This window comes from Peromyscus maniculatus, chromosome 6 (assembly GCF_049852395.1).
Source record: "Peromyscus maniculatus bairdii isolate BWxNUB_F1_BW_parent chromosome 6, HU_Pman_BW_mat_3.1, whole genome shotgun sequence".
Classification (NCBI taxonomy): Eukaryota; Metazoa; Chordata; class Mammalia; order Rodentia; family Cricetidae; genus Peromyscus; species Peromyscus maniculatus.
In genome coordinates, this window is record NC_134857.1 from 98,940,456 (window position 1) to 98,962,895 (window position 22,440).

Below are 22,440 nucleotides of genomic sequence, written 5' to 3' on the forward strand. Positions count from 1 at the left end.
AAAATGATGTGTAACAAAATTAAAATGCCCTGAATCAAATACAAAGTGAAGTATAACCTTCAGTAGTCTCTATAATGGGAGAGAAGTACTTTTCGACAGATAGGATAGAGATCGATCCATCTTAAGAGTACTTTGAAATGCTTCATCTTGCACATATGAGCTGAATGGCCTGGGAGGTCAAAACTGATGCCACATATTCCTAAAAGAGGTATCTACTATCTAGACACATGATCTGATCATAAACCAGCTTGCAAAGATTCACATAGTTCATTCCAGAGTCAGTTACTCACACAGCGATATCAATATTGAAATTGCCAAATAGCAACAGGAAGCCTCTGAGCATTCCCCCTTACCCTTGGAAACTTCAACACAAATGAAGATGCATCAGACTGCTTAGATTTAAATTTTAGCTCTGCTGCTCATCAGCTATATGAGTTTGGACTCATTATACATGAAAATATTTTCTACTTAATTTTGTTTTAATGTGGAAATAGTAATGCCTCATATTAAGGATGTCATACTTAAGTATGGTCACATATAAAGCTTGTCAGACAAAACATGGAATAAAATAAGGCTACTGGTACCAGATGCCAGGCAGCAGCAGCACCATCATCATTATCCATCAGTAGTCTGATACACTGACACGGAATTTTAAACTGAAATTTACAGTCCTCTACTCTAACTTTGCACTGCCATATGTCAGCTTGTTTTCATGTAACACAGAGCCTAAAGAGAGGGTAAAGTGTAATTATGCTTATTGGGAATAATACCTACAGTATAAAAGGTAAGAAAATGTAGAATTGAGAGAGGGAAATGGGATTGTATAGAGGTCAATTATAGCTGAGCTATGCCTACCTCCTTGTTTACAAAGACACGGTCAACTGAACACAGCATCCTAGGACAACCATCATGGGGAAATTGGGAGGAAATTTTTCTGCCACATCATTTTCTTTTCTACCTGAATTTCATCCTTCTGAGGGGTTAACTTTCCCATCCTTCTAGACTTTATCTTCTGGTGAAGGGCCATTTCATACCCTAAGACATAGGACATGAAGTCACTCAGTCCAAAACACTAACTGTTTCTACACTTGTGAAAATCAAGACCCTGATTGAATGGTCACCATGATAAATAACTTATTACTTGCATATTACTAAGCTAACAGTATAAGCAATCTTGCCTCATGTTTTAGTGGACCTACTTCTATATACCTTTTTCTCTACTAAACAAAGTAAGTCCCTACTGTTTTCATAGGAGCAAAGAACTTCAGAAATAGAGAAAACCTTACACTCCACAAATAGTTGAATAATACACTCATAAAACTGTGGGTGGTTACGTAGGGAAATGGGAATGGCATCCAGTGTCATAATGATACTTTTGCCATACCATAACCTAGATTTAATGCATGCCTTTTATGAGGTTCCAAAGGGGAAGAAGATGGGTGGTACCCAGTAAAATGTGGTTTGCTGTTGGGAGATTCAAATGGAGCCTCAACAATTGTAGCAAGGAGAGATTAGGAAGCATAGAAAAATTATCACAGATTTCACCTAGATTCCCATGGGACATACTCTGGAATACTTTCAGGAGTAGATTTTTTTTTAAAGGATTGGCCTGACTGCTGAGCTCCCTCTCTAGATATTAGTAGGAAAAGATATGAGGAAGACAGAGCCTTATGCATTTAGAAAAGGGTCTAAAATGGGCAATATGGCGTCATGAGTAATGCCACTCCTTTGCCTTTTTTCTTATTTGTTGTTTGCTTTTAAGCACTCAGGACTCATTGGCTACAAAGCCAGTGAGTAGAGAAGAAATGGAACAAGGAAACAAATAGATGTCATAAAGGAGAGAAGGTAGAAGTTCTTCATAGCCACATAACTGACATTTTAAAAGGACAACTTTCTGCGACAGTCGTTGTTGTTTTATCTGGATAGTGTATTTTATGGATCAAATAGAGCACTGCTTGCTCACAAGCTGCAGTCTAAACCCTGTGATTAGAAGTGGTCTGGTAGGTTTGGCTGGCCTTTCAAGTCTTTACTGGCTTTAGTTGCTAGTACCTGTCATTCTGAGGCCTGGACTTGAGGATAATTCACTGGAGTGCCTGAAGCAGTATCATACAAGTCATACTCAATAAGAGAAGGTAACAGGGGCTGGCAAGATGGCTCAGCAGGCAAATGTGACTGCAACAAGACTGATAACTTGGGTTCAATCCCTGGACCCACATGGCAGAAGGGGAAAAGTGAACCCTGAAAGTTGTTGTTTGACTGCACAAGTGTGTATGTGCATTTGAACACACACATATGCACATATATGTACACACACAAAATAAATAAACAAGTAAATATCATTTTAAAAAGTTTAATGAGAATAAGAACAATCTTCCAGAACTAACTATAATGTATAACTAGGCTAAATATGTTATAACTTTGATAAAACAAAATGAAAATAGCCCATCTTCATGTAGAATTTACTATGTGTCAGACACTTTTATAGACTAAGCAATATTAATTCATTAACACTACTAATAACCCCGTAAGGTAGCTCTTGTTATAGACTACCTCTTCTGAATGTTTTGATTCAAATCCTGCACTATAATGTCATTGTATCAGGAGGTAATTTGGCTAATTCAAAACAACAGTTTTTATGTATGAAATCAATTGTTTTAAAGAAGAAACCCCGAAGAGCTTTCTTACTCCTCTACCATTTAGGGATGCCACAAGAGTAAGGCTGTCCGTGCATCTCACCATATACCAAATCTGATGGCACCTTAACTAAGGACTTCCCAGTTTCCAAACTGAAAAATAAACAATTTGTTATTTCATCCACCCACTATTATTGTGATAACAGCCCTCATAGACTAAGTCAGTGTCATTGTCTCCACTCTATAGACAGGAATGTAAAGGTAGAGGGTGGTCAGATGGCAGTGTCTAAGTTCAGACAGTTTGCTCTAGAGTCTTTTTTTGATATATCATGTTTGGCTGAACTATGCCGTCATTGTTGTCCACTAGAATGAAGGTGTCAAAAGGCAGATGCTAAAAAGTCATACTTGTGAAGAAATTGTGAGTTCCCATGTATTATCTATTGGAAAGTAAAATGATGTCACCACATACTGTCCAGTAATTCCTCTTCAGAGTATTTATTTAAAATAAGATAAAAAAACATGTATCAACCAAAATGACTTATATATATATAGATGGTCAAAACAGCAATATTGCAAATATCTAAAAACTGGAGACAATTCAGATCCCTACCAACAGGATAAGTGGATAAACAAAGTAAAATACATGCACAGCATGGAATACTATTCTGTGGTGCAGGAGCTGGCACTATAATAGCACAGATTGTTTGAACATGTATAAAAAATGAGTGAAGGCAAACAAACAAGAAGCACCTGTTGGATACAGGAAATGTAGGTCATGTTTGTTTTATAAAACAGAAATCATTATAAGTGTCAAGTCTGTCAACACAGGATACAAGTCATTAGCAAGGTGGTAGAGAACACCTCCCAGAAGGCACAAGGTCATTTCACATGATAAGTTTATAGTAACTGTTGCTCAGCTCTCAAAACTTCTTAAAGATCCTTAGCCTACAAATTTATTACATGTAAACTTCATGGCATGCCAGTCATAGCACGGTAATGTTTGTCAAAAAATATGACAGCTTAGATTTGCACGCCTTTAATCCCAGCACTCAGGAGGCAGAGCCAGGCAGATCTCTGTGAGTTCGAGGCCAGCCTGGGCTACCAAGTGAGCTCCAGGAAAGGCACAAAGCTACACAGAGAAACCCTGTCTCGAAAAACCAAACCAAAAAAAAAAATGACAGCTTAATGTAGAAAGAGATATCACTTAATGCTAAAGGTTTGAAATTTGAATTGAGAGTTATTCATGTTAGTAAAATTTCTGAAAGGTGATCCAGCATGATGTCATAAAACTAATTCTAGCATTCAAAATGCAGGGGCAGGTCGATCTCTAAGAGTTCTAGAATTACCTAGTTTTTGTTTTGTTTGTCTTTTTATATCTTGGTGGAAAATTATGAGTCCTTAATTTAAGAACACATTGATATTTTTTCATTACCTCAAATGGAATAAATTAATTACTTAGATATTTCCAAAATGTAAAAACAAGTACATTTAAATAAGTATGCATATTTAGCATATTCTTGGTAAAGGTAGACTTAGATTTCCTGTGTATTCAGTTGTTATGATAAGAATGTTTTCTCACAAGTACTGATCACAGTTCTTACAAATTCTCATGACTGAAGCAAGTGTTTTTACTCTCAAATTATATATGGTTCAGGAAAAGCTAAGTAGATTGTGCTGACATTGTCCTCAATATATCAACAAATAATGCTTGTTGAGAAATCCAGGTGTGAGCCTCGTGATATCAAAGTGTTGAGTATCAATGTGGTAGTCATAATCTGGGTTCACTCACCCAAGTTATTGAATGTGACAGGTATGAGGCAAAGTAGAGTGAGGTGACCCAAATTCAGAAAGATTAAAACTGCATTTCTGTCTCACATGCAGATTGTGTGCACACACACGCACACACACACACACACGCACACACACCCACATTGTGTAGGAAGCATGTAGCATGTAAATATGTTTAAAGCTTAGAAAAACTAGAAGAGAGCAAGAGAGGGCTGAAAATGAAAATGGATGATTAGAAAAGATGGAGGTAGGCATATGGTCACATGACACATGAAAGAAGTAAAGAGATGGGGGGAAGGCACAGTTAGATGAAAATGTGCTTTATTGTATACATTTGCTAAATAAATGTTCTCTAAAAACAAATCAACAAAATCTACAAGAGCAATGTCAGATAGTAAGAGCTACTACAGAGAAAATTTAAATTAAATGACATGATAATAGTGACTGAGTTGCTACCTTGTTTGGTAGGGGAAGTCCTCATAGGTGTCCATTAAACTGAGAACTGAATGAGATGATTCACTCATCTCAGTGATGATATGAAGAAGAACATTGCAGATAGACAAGGTATGGCTCCTAAGACAAAAACAAACTTGATGTCCTCAAAGAAGGTCCATTGGGGAGGATCAGATCACCCAGTGCTTGTAGAAGATGTTCCAATTTTCTAAATGTGGTGAGACATTGATGGACTCCATCAGTGGTCTGACCCAGTTAATACTTTAAAATAATGATTCTAGCTGTTGCTTATACCAATAATTTCAGGAGGCCTAAGGATGGAGAAAGGAAGGTGTGGCAATAGTCCAGGTGAGAGATGGCAATTGATTAGAGCAGTGACAAGCAGATCCAAATGACATAGTTGAAGTACTCCAAAGCTTGCTGAACACCAGGTGTTTATAGACAAGAAAATAAAGGAATAAAGCATGAGTTGTAGGTTTTGAACTAATAGAATTGTAGGCTGCCAGGAGCAGGAAATCTTGGAATGCTCTCTAGCTAGATAAGGCAGGATTTCTATTGCTCTGATAAAACATGTCCAAAAGCAACATTAGAGAGAAGGGTTTGTATCATACGATAGCCTACAGTCCAAGAAGTCAAGGTAGGAAGCCAAAGCAGGAGCCTGGAGGTAGGAACTGATGCAGAGGCCATGGAGGAAGTGTGGTCACTGGCTTACTCTTCATGACTGTTCAGCCTGCTTTCTTGTTTTGCTAAGTGATGGCACTGGCCCTAAAGAGCTGGGTCCACCCATGTTAATCTCTCATAGTGAAAATAGACTATAGATTTGCCTATAGGCACATCTTATGGGGGCAATTCCTTAATTGAGAGTCCCTTTACCCAAATGACTAATTTGTATCATGCTGTCAAAATAGGAACCAGCACAATCATGACAGAGAGATACAGTACTTGATGAAGATGCTGGATAGGCAGTTGCATCTGCTTTCTTTGGTACTTTGGAGACATGCTTTTACCCAGCCTGAAACTACATGCATAACTTAGTGCTGATAAATGAATGCATGTCTTACCCCTAAGATAAGGTATATTGCATTTTTGTATCTTAGGACATGTCACAGAGGTTAAAATAACATATGTGGATAAAAGAAAAGAATGGTTGTCTACTTGTCTATATTTATATAAGTAGATATTCAATGGACAGTAAGTGACCACATATTGAATAATCCACAGGTCATTCTGAGTAATCTCTAGTGTATGACCATCCTAGTCACTATTTTGGACCAGCTTTACAGTATCAGGTATGAGTTCTTGCCTGTGGAATAGCTCTTAACTACTATCAGAAAACTATTGTTTACCCCATAACCCAGATGCCTATAATACACTGCAATCAATGAGTTATCAGAGGTTGTCTTGAAGCCTTTGAAGATTATGACTGTTTGAGGAAAAGATTAGAAGAAATCGAATATATAATAAATAAAAAGTCTAGAAAATATTTCCTTCCAAAGAGAGGTAGGTTTGTTCACTACCCTTACTAAATATACTAATTCATTCTTGTGCTTTCCTGCTGTGTTTAGCTACTCAGATTGCCCACACCTTGAGTGAGTGTGTGTGTGTGTGTGTGTGTGTGTGTGTGTGTGTGTGTATGTGTGTGTGTGTGTGTGTGAATAGAGAGAGGAAAGAAATTAACTTGTTGAAATTTTCAAACCAGAGTCTCATGCTGAAAACATGAATGTCCCTTGTTAAGTACTTTTCTTACTGTATTATGCCCCACATAATCAAAGGAAAGAGCTGTGCTTACTATTGACTTTTTTTTTAAGGTGAGAGAGCTAAACCAGGAGGACATATTAATACTTCTTGGAATTAAACCTGAGAGCATGCAAATATAAACCTCTATTATCCTCAAATCAATTATTCTGTGTTTGTAAGACAAAAGAAGATAATGTGTCTAAGGATCAAAATATCAAACCAATGTTTCAGATAGCTGGCTTAATCCCACAGTGATAGACATGTCAGATATTATAATATTTAACATATTTCTTCATGTGGAAAATGATAGGATTTCAGATGTCAGGCTTTAAGGGCATGAGCTGTAATCTCATTACTGCCTTCCCTAAATCAATCACTACACCATGGATATTAACTCTATCCAAATCACACTAGATGTGGGAATGTTACCTATGATGTGAGAGAAAAGTTCTGTGGCTTTTCTCATTACTGGACCAAAAGCAATGATACAAGAGAAAGCAATCAATTAAATCACTAGTGAATTAATTATGACCAAATACACTACATATTGCAAGTTCACAGATCTACACAGCAAAAGGGAGAGGAACTTTGCTGTGGGATGCCTTTCTGTATGCTATGAATATGTGTTGCTCTGATTGGTTGATAAATAAAATGCTTGTTGGCCAGTAGCCAAGCAGGAAGTATAGGTGGGACATGCAGAGAGGAGAATTCTGGGAAGAGGAAGGCTGGGTCAGGAGTCACCAGCCAGACACAGAGGAAGCAAGATGACCAGGCAGAACTGAGAAAAGGTACCAAGCCACGTGGCTAAACATAGATAACAATTATGGGTTAATTTAAGTGTACTAGCTAGTCAGTAATAAGCCTGAGCTAATGGCCAAGTAGTTATAATTAATATAAGCTTCTGAGTGATTATTTTATATGTGAGTCACAGGACTACAGGCACCTGGAAGGACCAGAGAAACCCTTTGGCTACATTTGGTGCCCTAATTCATGTTTAATAATTGACTTAAAGTCTGTAGTATAGTAATTGATTGATGGAATGGTGATGCCTTATTTAGTTCATACTTTTCAAGCATGAAAATTGGTAATCAGTCATTCCCCAGTATCAAAATTCTCTAAGGTGCTTAGTTTTGTGTAATTAAGTATTTTAAAACATACACATCATCATTTTACTCCTAGGTCTCTATGGAGTAACTTATCTTAGAATTTAGTTTGAAGGCATTAAGGCACAAAATTCCCTATGTAGACAGGTGCCTTTCTTTCTGAATCAGGCACACTGTCTTAAGTACATACCTACAATGTCTTCTTGATAACTAGCGCTTCCTAATTCTTATCTCAGTTGGGTCTCTCCAACAGTTCTGTGCAGAAGGTGAATTTCAACAGACAGAAAGCAAGCAGCCTAACCCCAGGATACTGCAGTCATAGGATACGCTCAATAATAGGGTGTGGAAACAAACCAGAGTTAGTGCATGAATTAGTATTTCTTGAGTGAAAGAATAAAGGAATGGGTGGGAAATTGAGAAGTAAAAAAAAAGTTTTTTTTTCTTTAATGAAATAGTGAGTTTAAGAATTTGTCTCATGGTCAGAGTACAAAATGAGGCTTTAAATATCAATGGCTGCATATCTAGCAAAAGCAGAGACAAAACCCTTGCTGCATAAATGAGGTGGTTTTAAGGCATGAATTAGAGGAGAGCAGAGCATTTTGAATGTCAATATTTACACAAATGTACAGAATAATAAATTTGATCCGCTACCCTAGATTCCTTGGAATAAATTGATTAAATAATAAACTTATTTAAAGCAAGAACTTGAAATTATTAAAGATAAAGTGCTATTTAAAAATAAAGCATGGTTCTTGATCATAAGACAAATATGTGTGTGATACAGAACTCCAATTATTAGAGGATTCAGATGAAAAAGAGTATAGTAAAGTTTTCTGTAGCCTCTATGGCTCCATTTTATCTATAGTAGTATATTTTATCTCCACTAAATTATACAACTATATAGCAAATGTAAATATGTCATCATATGAATGTCTTAACATAAGTACACATATGCACACATATGTTCTATGTATGTTGAGGTTAGTAGTTTAGAATACTACATATGTTGGATTTGATGAGTTTAGCAACTGCTAACATTATCTTCAGAGAATTCTGAGGTACAATTTCCTTTCAGTTATCCTTAAAGGAAATAAAATCCAGTAACAATTGCTCTCATAGTTTGTGTCTCCAGACTCGGAACACTAAATGACAAAAACTTTCTCCAAGGTAGAGCTGTTGTTAGTAGAAGTTTGAATATCAAGAAGATGTGGAATTGATTCTTACATTTGGAATGATGTCAGTGGATTCAAACAACAATTAAGGAGTAAGACAAATTAAAATGTATGAGTTACCATGAAGAATATAGAAGCTAAAAATAATTCAATTCAAAAGAAAAGTATTCAATGTGGATTTCTGTGGATTCTGATGTGGTTGTTTAACTTGGTAGAGATGTACTTTTTCTATGCATAATGAGAAAATAATGTTTTTCATTTATTAACACTATCTTGATATAATTTTATTGTCTCACGGTCAAGGTTTTTTTATTTTTATTTTAGACATATAAATGATTTATCTGTATGTATGTATTATGTGTATTACAGGCATACGGTGTCTATGGAGGCCAGAAAAGAATGTTAGATCCACAGAAAGTGGACTTAGAGATGGTTGTAGGGCACCATGTGGGTTGTGGGGAAAGAATTCAGGTTCTCTGCAAGAGCAGCAAGTGCTACTACCACTGATCCATCTCCCCAGCCCCTATTTTAATGTCTTTATTTTCCTTTAGTGATTAACACTCTATGTGGTGTTTTAGTAAATGACATGACAAATCAAGTCTCCCCAGCTGTGCTGACTGCATTGAAAAGGACTCTTTTTTCAGACCTTAGTCATGTGATAGCTATTGTTTGGATGTGTGGTTTCCTTTTCTTACTCTACTTTCATTGTGAGAGGAGCTGAGCATGCACAGTGGTCCAGGCAGACCCACTCGCCACCACCTGTCACTGAAGAGTGATGGAAGATAAATGTGGTAAAAAAGATGCTACACTAAAATCTGACCCAGGAAGATGAGAAATTCTTTTACTAGAAATTTCTGCTGCCTATGGAGCAAATTGATCAAGCTTCCAGAAACTGCAGCCGCAGCCATGACCAGCGAATGGTGTTCCCAGGAGCCTGTTGGTTTATGAACTCTGGGGCTGCTGTACTCTTTTTAGAACTGTATTTATGTCCATAGGGAGTCAGAGCCATCAACAGTCCTGTCTTTGAAGATGCGAAAGAGCAATCACCATTCTTTAGCTCCACATGTTGAGCTGGGCTTGCCCCATTTACCTCTAGACTCACATGAAAGGCTAAAAGTACTGTGCCTCTATATGATTCTTTTATTATTATTATTTCTTGGCTCAGGCTATTATTGAGATCTGAATCCAGGAGGAGCTCAATTTATAAAGGACAGGTACAAGGAGAGGGGCAGGGGAGGCTTCCCCTGCAGAGTACAGCCCTTTGAGTAATCAATTCAGACCATCCTCAGTTCAATCACCTCACCACCAAAGTACAGTAGAGATCAGTCCTGTAAGCAATTCTGAGTGGTAGTTGAATTGGTAACCTGTTACCAGTCATGCTTCAGAGAACTGATAGTTATTCTAATTGGCCAAATGTGGTTTGGATCTCAGTAAGATATATTTTAAAAACATTTTATTCTCTTCACCCTCACTTTAGTTGAACTTGTATTAAAAAATTAATTAGACAAAGAATAGCTACAGACTGACATTGAAAAGATGAATTTGCAAGCTCAAAAAAGCCCTTTCTTGATTGGGCAGGAGAGAATTCAGGTACTTTGAATTTGTCAGACATGGTATAATTTAAGAGGTTAAGTAAGAAGATAAAACAAGTGACAAAAAAAACTGGGATAAGTCACTCCCATACTGTCAGGATTTATTAATGAGTCATGATTTAAAAAAAAAAAACTTTAAAAATATTTAATAAGCAGAACTGCTTTTCCATTAGACTTTATCCTGAGTTGAACTTTTGAAAAGCCACATCTGTGGGGCTATCTGTTGTTCTTTCTCCTCCAATCCAATTTGCTGTGGTCAGAACATAGAAAAGTGAGCTCAAAGCCGGATTTCTTAATAGAGTGACATTTGGACAACTATTTTACTTAGTGATCCAGTGCAGTTTCGTAGCAAAGCTGAAATAAGCCTTCTCCTTTGGGGGGAAACAAGATGGTATTCTGCTGAATGCTAGAATTTTATCACTTGGGGAGGGCTGCTTGAGAGACCTAAGAATATAAAAGCATTTGAGATCTCAGAAGGAGTTTAAATCAATGCACTACCACAGTTACTGAGCAGATGAAAGAGCCTGCTGTCTCAATTGCCAGGAATCTACTTAGAAACTCTCACTTTGATTTCTTCACATCGTCCGCTACATTACTGCTAAATGCAATATAGGGGGACATCATGACTTTGATGTTGTACAGCTTCAACAAATAGAAACTAACACCATAGAACAAGGAAGAGTTCTGGTTTTATGTGAATATACAAATACATCTCGATCCAGCTCACTCAATAATATGTATCTCCAGGGGCTGTCTTTTTACCTGTATTTTCATAAAATTATAATTTGGTGTTTTTATTCATGAATTCTAGTAAGCAATGGCATGTTTATGTAGTACCAGAAGCTCACAGGGTGATATTGCTATTCAGATTATTACTTCAACAATATATATTATTCACCATTTTTAAAAGTATAATTGTCAATACTGGTCAGACCTCAACTCTGAGTGAGGAATTACTAATTGTATGCCACTGGAAAATGTGATGTTATTAATCTGTGGGTAGGGAAAGGTGGGATTGATTGTTTTGTTGTGCTACCTCCCTAGCACAACAAAGGTCTGTTTTGAGTTTCAGCAGTAAATATCCAAGTGGGTCATACGAATACAGAGATTTTTAAAAAGTAAATACCCATGGGTTTATGTCATTATTTATCAAGGCGTTTGGAATCATTTTGCAATAAGATCTTTCTGATGAAAAGTATTAATAAGCACTTTTCTGCATATGCAAGGACTCTGCCACATTAAAGAGAGGTTTTGCTTAAATAAGGATCCACAGAATATCTACAGAAATCAGGAATTCCGAGACTTGCTCTTTTCTCTACTAATCTTGTGACTTTGGGTTGATGTTCAGTGTTTAGTTTGGGTTTTGTCACTTATAAACAGGACATCACACTTCCCAATTATTTTAGCTACTTTTCTATTGCTGCAATAAGACACTATGACCACAACGGCCCATAGAAGAAAGAGTTTATTTGATACTTGCAGTTTCAGAAGGCTACAGTCTATTACCATCTTGGCAGGGAGCATGTCAGCAGGCAGGTGGGCATGGTGCTGGAGTAATAACTGAGATCTTCCATCTTCAGACACAATCAGGAGACTGAGAAAGCTAACTCAAAATGGCCAGAGTCTTTTGAAAGCTCAGAGCCCACCACTGCCCCTATTGATACACTTCCTCCAACAAGGCCACACCTCCTAATCCTTCCCAAATAGTTCTACCAACTGAGGACTGGCTATATGATCCCATGGGGGTCATTCTCATCCAAGCACCACATCATTCTCTGATATGTTGACAGCAAAGGGAGTACCACGGTTTTGGACAGGGTGGGAGCCAGCCCTGCCCCTGATGAGCTGTGTGACCATGGACAGAGCTTTTAACCTTTCTGCATTCTGAATCTAGAAAATATGGAAGCTAAATGTGCAAAAGAAAAACAAAAAAAAATTTCCTTTGATATTATTTTGAGCATATTTTGGAAAATAAATCATAACCTAACTATTTCTGATTTATGAACATCATATCTAGAAACTAAAATGCTCATTAAAGTATTTCAGATGTTTGACATCACTTAAACAGTTTAACCTTTTATCAGAATAGATTAGTAAAGATGGATTGTTTTGTTCCCGAGGATTCTTTAAACTTGACTAAATGGGGGCCTGGAGAGATTGCTCAGTAGTTAATGTACTCATATGGCAGAGGAACCAAGTTAAGTTTCCACCACTCACATAAGGCAATTCATTAATACTTGTAACTACAATTCTAGGGGCTCAGACACAATCTTCTCAGCTCTTCAACAGTTGCATACACATGTACATATCAAGACAAGGCATACACATAATTAAATCTCTTAAAATCTTTTTAAAAATGATTGGTTGATACTTTTCAATCCATGTTTCATGGGTGGATAGTGTTCATGAGAAGATATTGGAATCCTTGGTAGCTCTATAACAGTCTATGGATGGAAACATGAGGACCATTGTTGCATTTGCATCCTTATTTGAATATATTTACTCTTTAATATTAATTTTACTCCTGAAATGATAGGAACTTTGAGATTACTGGAGATTTTAATTGCAAACGTGTATCTTACTAGCATGATGCCTGAAGTCTTGGGTTTCTAAGATCTGGGTGGTAGTTTGTCTGCTTGTGCGATAAGAAATAAAAAGAGGATAATTATGGTCATACATTTATCTGAGTTATATCTCACAGATCAAGATCTTCATTTTAGAACTTTAGCACATTTCAGACTCTCATTTGAAAAAACATGCTGCTATCTTACACCAAACTCAAGCAGGTCTCAGGGTGCTTGGATTTTACAAGTGTTTCTTTGCCAGATTACTTACTTGGGATTATAGTCTGGAATTAGATTTGATAGCTTCTTAATAAATTATCTTGAATACTTAAAAGGAAACTGGGGATTTGGAATAAGCAAGGTTTGTTTTTTTTTTTCACTTGACCATTGCTAGGTACTTTAAATTCTACTCTCCTGAAGGTATACCAGTGCAGTCTAGTACCATCTGTCAGTCTGACCTTCAGTTTCCACACACACCACTAAGAGCCAAGTAAATGTTCACAGCAAGAGTTCATCTACTTGGCTCAGACTGGAAAGGGGTGGGGTGACTCAGATAAGGAATGATATAACCCCCAGTGAGAATTGTGTCCCACACATAGATAATTGACCAATACACAAAGCTTTTTTTTTTTTTTTTTTTTTACTTAATGGAAGTAAAAACAATGGTCACAACCTTCTTCTATGACATTGAACTGAACATTTTTAAGTTTAAAATTGCATCCTGTCTAATCCATGCCTAGCTTACGAAGCAGCAGCTATTATTTTAAACACTTCAGCATATTGCCTTTAGTTTTTTTATGTGTAAAATTTTTAATCTCTACTTCGATGTGAAGAAAGCTAACAAATATGCATCTAAGAATTCTTTGGAACTCAAGTAGTTTATTCTCTTTTTATATATTGCTCTTTTGTTTGATTCTGTTGGTTTGTATCTTGAGACAGGGTCCTGTGTAACCCATGATGGCTTTAAAACTCCCTGTGTCAGAGACTGGCTGGCCTCGAACCATTGATTCTTTTATTTCCACTTCACAAGTGTTAGAATCACAGATATGTGCCACAGACCTGCCCTGTTTGTGTATGTTCCTCACCATTTAACTTAATATGTCATAAAAGTAGATCTCACTTTAAGAAGTGATACTTCAAATCTAATCTCTTTCCATTTTTAAGGACAGACTATTGCCTCATCCTCTGCTTAGATGAGGTTTATTCTGACTACTGGAAGAAATGGAGCATGGAAAGGAGCTTTTTAAGATATAAATCTCCATCAATGCATAATTTACTATTAATTTAATTTCACATAATGAGGATTTGTGGGAAAGGAATAGGCCCTTAAACTCTCTGTCACTTCCCAGGTATTTGTAAATTGCTTTTTCACAGACAGGTCTTTGATAAAGCATGTCTCCACTCAGTGTAAAATCTAGGGCACCATGTCAAACCCCCAGAGAAAGCTATTGATGCAGAGAAAGCTTTATGACATACCTCAAACCACATTACACAGGCAGCTACCACCTGCCTACTTAGGTAGCCACATGGGCCTGGGCCCATTGAGGATCTTACAGTCCTTATTTAAAATAGCTCACTCACACTTATAAAAATAATGGTGGCACTAATCGTCATCATAATGGTACCTAACACCCTGCTGTGAAGAAAGGTGCACCAGCCTTAGCCACTAGGAAGCTTCCAATTACACTAAACAAACATGTGAACAGCCATTAATCAAAGCTGCTAAGCAAACAGTTAAAAAATGTCATATAAAATACACCCATTTAGGCACATCAGCTATACATTGGTGTTTTAATCATTTGCCCTCCCTGGAGTGTAAAGTTGGCACCTTGCTGAGCACTTCCAGTTTCTGAGGTCACATTCTACAGTGGAAGCCCAGTTCCTAGTAATAAATCCTAAAATTTATTTTCTCAAAGTATTATATAATCAGAAAATTATTCTTGTCTCTTTAGTCATAGTTACTTATAAATAACATTTCTTTTAAGGGCTGTGAAGATGTTAATATAATTAATAGAGAAAATAGAAAAATATGATTGTTGAGAAGAGATATGTTTTGCAGACAGTATTTTAGATGTGGATGATATTGACCTTTACTAGTACTCCAAACTAGTCCAAGTATGGTCAAACAGCATCTTAGAAACCTGCCACCAATGCCCTAATTCCAGTATCCCACTAAGAACCTACACGATGTTTTGTTTTTAATGAGATCTCCAGATGGGCTCATGTGTATTCAGTTTTTTTTTTTTTAAATACACCAAAATTTTGGTCATGCCAAGCAAATGCCTACCACTGAGCTACAGCCCAGACCTAAAAATTTTAAAGAAAATATCAATGTGCAAAATTCCTAGTATCAGAAAATCCCTCAGGAAAAAAAGTACATCCAATCTTATTGTACAAAAAAAAAATAGATCAATTAAGAAATGAAGATGCACAGTGTGAACATTGCTATACATATGTGTGTGTGTGCAGGTGGTCCCTCCCAGCATATACATCTACCTACAGAATCCATTGCTGCCTCTATCACCAACCACTCTATACACTTGCTAGAGTATAATTTCTTTTCCCTCTCCAAATTTCAGTTCTCGTACTTGGTGTAGCTCCCACTTGTGCAGAACATTAACATTGTAGAGTATAAAGCACATGGCTCACCACGTTCTTTAACACTTCAAAGACACCGATTCTGCGCTCTGATTATTCACATCTTGGCTGAGTTTATTCTATACAAAAGTTATGCTTCTGGATTAAGAGAATTAATAGCTTTTATATTTTTCCCTCTGGAAAAAAATCTGGAATGACTAAGGTTATGTTTTCCTGTTCATTCCTTTGAAAATAGTTCTAGATTTCTTTTAGCACAAAATTATAAACAACCCACAGAGTATATGACATGATGTAATTTTTCAGAAAATCAAATTTCTTATGTGCATGTGCTAAGACTATATAGTAAAAACATATACTATAAAAATATAATCTTAGCTTGATCAAAGAAGATTAAAGAAAGTATTAGTTGCTTTTTACAGCCAAAAGAAAAAACAATCACAAGAAAAACTATGGAGGAAATTCTGAGGCTCTCAAAATTGTTCTGAGACCCGGAACATCATTAATGTTGAGAAAGTTTATTAATGCTATGCCTGAAAATTAGAATTTTATATTTTCCCCTACCTTATGGGAACAAACCACATTTAAATATTGGGAATTAGGATCTTTTATTTCTGCTTTTTGAGGGGTTTGCTTTGTCATTATTTTCACTCTTGCTAATCAATCTAGAAGACAAATGAAAATATTGATTATTTCTAACCCAGCACCATGGATTTTGTTTTTAAGGTAGCCATATTGGGTTTGAAGATCAAACTTTTCTAAACATGTTTGTCTGAATCAATTTAGGAATGCTTACTCTTATTACTTTAAAACGGCTTTTCCTCTGTCTCTGCTTATGTGTACCTCACGTTTGACTACATGAGTCCTGCGCAGTCGTGAGTCTTATGTGATCGTGAGTCAGTCCTAAGTAGTCAGCCATCCTGTGTGATGATGAGTGAACGTCCATGCCACAATCTCTAATTTGACCTTCTTAACATCCCATTTCCTGATCTACACAAACATGGTTAAAACGTAAGTCTTCTTGCTAGCGTTATTTTGAGAACTATATGATATTACTAATTAAAAGCTGTTGACCGGAGAGCCAGGTCCATTTTAAGTCCTTTCATGTTAAATATTATGTTGGTTTTTGTCTTATCTCACTGTCATTCAGGCCGTCTTAACCAAGTTCATAAAATAGCTTAAAAATAATAAAATGCAGAGCAATGAAAACAATATTCCCTTTTTTCCCCAACAGAAGCTAAATGCCCTGTAAGTACAGAATGTCCCTATAACTTAAGTTCTCATTTCTCATCCATTCCTTAGCCCCAAGAAAAAAAGTAGCTTCTTCCCTATGAATGTGAGCACCTCTAGTCTTGTTTGAGTTGCTAAATCTAGGGATCACTTCTCAGCTTTGAGTTTCCTGAGAACTTTCTGCAGCACTTGACTTAAGCCCCTCACGTCTTTTCTGCTGAGTGTCTTTTGTGACCTACTTCTTTAGCCTTGCTTTTAAGCTTTGGAGTATCCAGAAGAGTCCATGCTTGGCTGCCTTTTACACAGGCATCATGGACACTCTGACTCTTCGCTAGGTGGATTCTCTCTCCTGTCCTGTCGTGCCCTGCTCTGCCCTACCTTTGCCCTCCCCTTTCCTCGCCTCTCCTCTCTTCTCCTTTTCTCTCCTCCTGTAAACCTCCCTCTCCTACTCTTTCACTTCTTCCCCATTCTGAATCATCTTATATTTTAATACTTTCTCTATACCAACTTAATAATATTTCTAGTTAGCAAGGAGTACTGCCAGGCATATGCATTATTGTAAAGTTCATTTAGTCAGTAGCCTAGAAGGCTTTAGAAGATTTTGAAATAGACTCTTATTCATTTATCCATTTGGGTGAATTTTAATTTGTATTTGACCTAATTCCTTTCTATCAGCTACCATTGCAGGCACCTTGATAGCCACAGCTCACCCTTCATGTCATAGATTCTCCAAGAACTATTTAAACTGATCAGAGATTGAAAATATATGGAAATAATAGCAATTGTGTTGAAAGATGTTCTGACAATAAAGTTTTCTTTGAGTCAGAGGGCAGAGCTAACCACTAGTTGACCAAAAGAGTTTTTGGAGGACTGAGGACTGATAGGAGACAGGAAGTAATAAGACAGGGCTGAAAGAGGATCTCAGTCTTTTTAGACGAAGGAATGGAAGAGATAGGAGGTCACTGGTGGCTTCTTCATTTCTCTGATCATTCAGGTTCTTACTCCAATATCTGACTCACGATTTTTTATTGATAAAGAATAACTAGATAAACACTTCTCACCTGGGGGAATGCTTCACAATTGTCCTGGGCATGGATAGACAGTTTTCCTCCAAATGAAAAAGACTGAGAACAGTTCACATAGTATTTACACTGTCTTGGGTATAGAAAATCATCTAGAGTTGATTTAAAGTATACTTCAGAAAGAGAAAATTATTCCTATTTTATATGCACAACTTGAGTATCTGCAGATGTGGGTCTCTACTAGGGTGCACTAGAACCAATGGTCTACACATATTAGTCAACTGTAGTAGGAATTCAACATCTTAAAAAATAAAATAAAAGTGAATTGGACTTTTCTTAGTTTTATTTGGATGATTTACAGGGTGTATTTGATACAGGTTAGGGAGACTGTTGACTTCCATTTCTTCTTTAACTCTAAGAATTTTATTTTGTTACATGTGTTCACCCAAAACTTTTCTTAATAATCACACATTCTATTCATTGAGTACAGAATAAGTAGTAAATTATGTGGTGGTTGCTGGAAATAATATAGTGACCCAAATAAATATACTTTTACTTTGTTGGTCCTGGAGAGAAGGCTCAGCTGTTAAGAGCACTGGCCATTCTTCTAAAGGGCCCAGGTTCAGTTCCCAACACCCACATGGCAGCTCACAACTATCTATAACTCCAAACTCTGACACCCTCCCACAGAGATACATGAAGTCAAAACACCAATGCACATAAAATAAAAACAAAACAATTTTCCTGTGTTAAGCCTCCAAGATGCTAAGGACTCTGCCACCAAGATTATAATCATCCATTAATTATAAATCAAGATAACTATATATAAAGGAATGCCTACCCTTCTCTGGGATCCTGGAGCCTCCCTGAAAAGGTAACAATTAAGAGATTGAAGAATTATTGGTTGCTAGCTGGATACAAACTGGAAAAGACTTCTGAAGCAATCAAAACATCATAAAAAAAAAAAGTCCTAGTCTGTTGCAGGTCACTCTATCTGGACACCCCTTTGGGAAAGAAGTGAGAAGGGGTGGTGTCAATGACACAGACACTGGGAGTCAGGTGAGAAGGAAGCAATGGACTCACTTAATGTGGATATGGAGCAAACCTATATACTCCCCCCTCAATTTCCCATTGACAGCTAGAGACTCTCTTAGCTGTGTTGTCTCTTTCTTATTGGCCCTCAGCATTCGATAGTCATGTGACACCAATCACCAGGTGCAGCAGCAGACTCCAAGTTGGCTCAGTGGAAAGTAGCTAGCAATCATGCCTATCCATGCTACCTAGAACAGGACAGCTGCAGTTTTACCAGGCTAACTGACTGTACTCCTCCTATACTAGTCAGTGTGCCCAGCCCACATACAGTCAAGGATACCTATGGATTACACCCTACGCAAACATAAAACATGAGGAGAATATTTTTGTGTTCAACTTTTGTTTTCTTTTTGTAATTCAACTATATGTTTCTCAAGCATGGGCTTGTGGAAGAAATCTGTATGAATGTCAAAAGGTTGACAAATATTAGCGAGGCCATTTATTTCCACTTCAAGGCTTGAGAACAGCTCACTGGCAATATTTTCCAAAGAGAGGGAAAACAAGAAAACTGAAGTGTCTATGTTATACCAAAATTCAACCATAGGCATCGGTGTTTAACATCTGTATGGAGACATATCTGGTGTGCAGTAACCTGTATGTGTTTGCAATATATAATTTCCTATGCTTTGCAGTGTGTATTCACACTTGTGAGAATGTCAGCACACAAAGCTAGATGAAGAATTCAACACCTCTAGAGGTTATTCTATGTCTCCGTGGTTTCTCCCCACTTGCCTCCCACTCCTATTCCAATCCAGCTATCGATCTGCTTGCTTACAATAGATCTGGCACATGAACATTTGTTAAATGACTGAAGGTTATGTCTGTCTGAAGAGAGGGCCCTTGGTCTGATGCTCTGCCATTCTATTTTCCCTAGGTATGTAGTGCTATTCAAAATCAGGACTTCACTGTGATTGAAGACTATTGCACTGGCCTCAAAGCCCTGCTTTATCTGAAGAGCATTGAAGAGTTAGCAGATTGGGATGGGCAGAGTCCAGCCACTATGAGTCATCAGAAAGGGAAACCAGTTCCACGTATTGCTGAGCTCACAGGACAGGTATGTGCTGGTCTCTCTTGTATTGAACATGGAGAACTCTGCTTGGGTTCATTTCTCTTTTAGGTCATTTGCTTTGCCACATCTCCCCAATGATGCAAAGACAGTGTCTATTTGGTGTTGATTTTTTACAGTAGAATTATTCTGAAACAGGATTGATTACAGCTATACAAGAGGTCTCCGAGTTATCTTCTGAATAAACACAAGGTCATACAAGAGAAAAAAATTGAAGTTTTAGTGTGAAGTGCCTATGAGTTCTTGCTGACTATACTGATGACTAGCATTCGTTCTGGTGGGGGAGCTGGCAATTTCTTTATTTTTTTAACAAGCTCTGGAGATTATAACATTACCTTTCTATTTTCAAGACAATCAAATCACTGGAGTCCTGAATAATATGATGCCATTTTTTAAAATTAAAATCTAATCAGTATCTTTTGTAACTGCCTCTGCCATGTGGTTAAACCTGGGCTCCAAAGGTTGCAGCCTAACTTTCTTTCTAACTGCTATTTTCTGAGAAATACACACTACATTTACATTTTGTATAATACAGTGATTTGAGCAACTCTTTTCTAAAACAACCTTCAGCATTTTGCCTTTGTGTTTCCTTTGTATTATTCTAAATAGACAACCATTGTCAGAAGATATTTCTTGAGTCCTGAACGAGGGGAGAAAAAAAATTATAATTCTTAGTCTTTTCAGCTTGTCACTACATCAATAATTAACTTTAAAAAAGAGAGAGAGGCGGTATGAAAAGATTCTTTAAGGAAGCATTTAATAATTCACATGAGTTTTAACTTGAAACAGGTCACATGAAAAAGAATGGAAAACAAAAACCCTGGGTGTGCCGCCTTGGATGATGGTGAGAGGCTCAGCAAGACTGAGGGATACAACACGTAACTGGCCAGTGTTCTTGAGAAATATCACTGTCCTTAGCGTAATAGATAACCAAAAATAAAGAATTCTTGAAGAATAATATGTGTGATTGCAAGTTCAGTAATGAGAAAGAGGGAAAGAAATAAAATCTACAAAGTGGGTTCCAGGAAAATATCATGATGAATGACTCCGTGAGTGGCAATCAAACAGAAAGGCTGTGACATTAATATTTATAATATTGTAATTAGAAGACAGTGCCTAAGCAGCATTATTAGTGTAACTAATCATATTATCATAGACTGAGTCTTCAGTATTCAGAGAGTGTTCTTGCCTTTACCAATGATCAGCAATACCCTAAGGTTGTTTATAACTAAAAAATCATAGATGACATTATGCAATTCAATGTAAAAATATCTATCTCATGGAAATTGTTTCTGATGTGGTAGTTTATGACTGTCTATAAACTTGGGTGTGTGTCATGTGAACTGAAATGAAAGCAGCTCTTCTGTGCTATGATATTCTGTCTTTTAAAGGGCATTCACCCTCATCTCTCCATTTCCATATTCAAAGGAATGATGGATCAGGAAGAGGACATCTGTGTCCATGACATAAATGGAAATAGATTTTCTAATAGTTTAGATATAGATTTGGAAAAAATCATTAGTATGATTTTCAGCATTATCAATTATTTAAAAAAAATTGCCTAATCATTTCTCAAAGGTAAAATGAGAAACAAGCAGATGCTCCGATAATAGACCCTGGGTTCTCCGGTGCAAGGTGATATGACTAATACAACAGGAGGCTTCCCCTGTAGATTAACGTCCTGACTAGTGAATCTAAGCACTCTGGAGTTACACACTTCAGATGACTTCCTCTCTAATTCTGCCCAATGGAGTGAGTGTGTGTGTGTGTATGTGTGTGTGTGTGTGTGTGTGTGTGTGTGTGTGTGTGTGTGTGTGTGTGTGTAAGCAACTTATTAAAATATTGCACCCTGCTATTTATGACACCTTTCTTTACAGTATTTTCATGCCATAGAGAAAAATGAGAAAAAGCATAGATCCTGCTCAGAAAAACTTATCAGAATTAGCTGAGTTTCATTTGAAAAGTACAAGTGATATTCTCCTTAAACTTTCTCTTTCATAAACAATGCTAGAGTAGAGTACACACCAAAAAGAAAATAAAACAATTGTAATGCAGAGTTTGATGATAGAAAATGTGAAACCACAAGACTTTAGCTAGGAAAGGAATTGGCTAAGTGAGGTATGCTATTTTTTCAAGGAATTGATAAATTTAGTGTTAGTATTCAGCATTTGGAGGCATGGGAAATAAGAAAAATCATGGGATTATTTCTTTGGGAACCATGAAAGCCATTGGGCAGCCTAATAATTTAGAAGCAGAGTTTGTGATCAGAAAACCACAGGACTGAATGTCCTTACTGTTTATTGTTGGAGAGGGGGAACAGGACGACTGAGCAAGCCTTAACATGCCAGAGAAGGGAAAGTTACAGGCCAATCCTTCAGCATAGTTGGGGATCC

General features: G+C 37.0%; 1 protein-coding gene across 1 annotated transcript in view; it reads left to right on the forward strand.

Annotated features, from left to right (window-relative positions):
- The window catches only part of Dpyd (dihydropyrimidine dehydrogenase), an 837,903-nt gene that overhangs the window by 705,800 nt on the left and 109,663 nt on the right, over positions 1–22,440 (forward strand). The window contains exon 20 of the mRNA XM_006977841.4: positions 19,856–20,035. Within this exon, the coding sequence (XP_006977903.2) occupies positions 19,856–20,035 (180 nt within the window). The remainder of the gene's footprint in view (positions 1–19,855; positions 20,036–22,440) is intronic.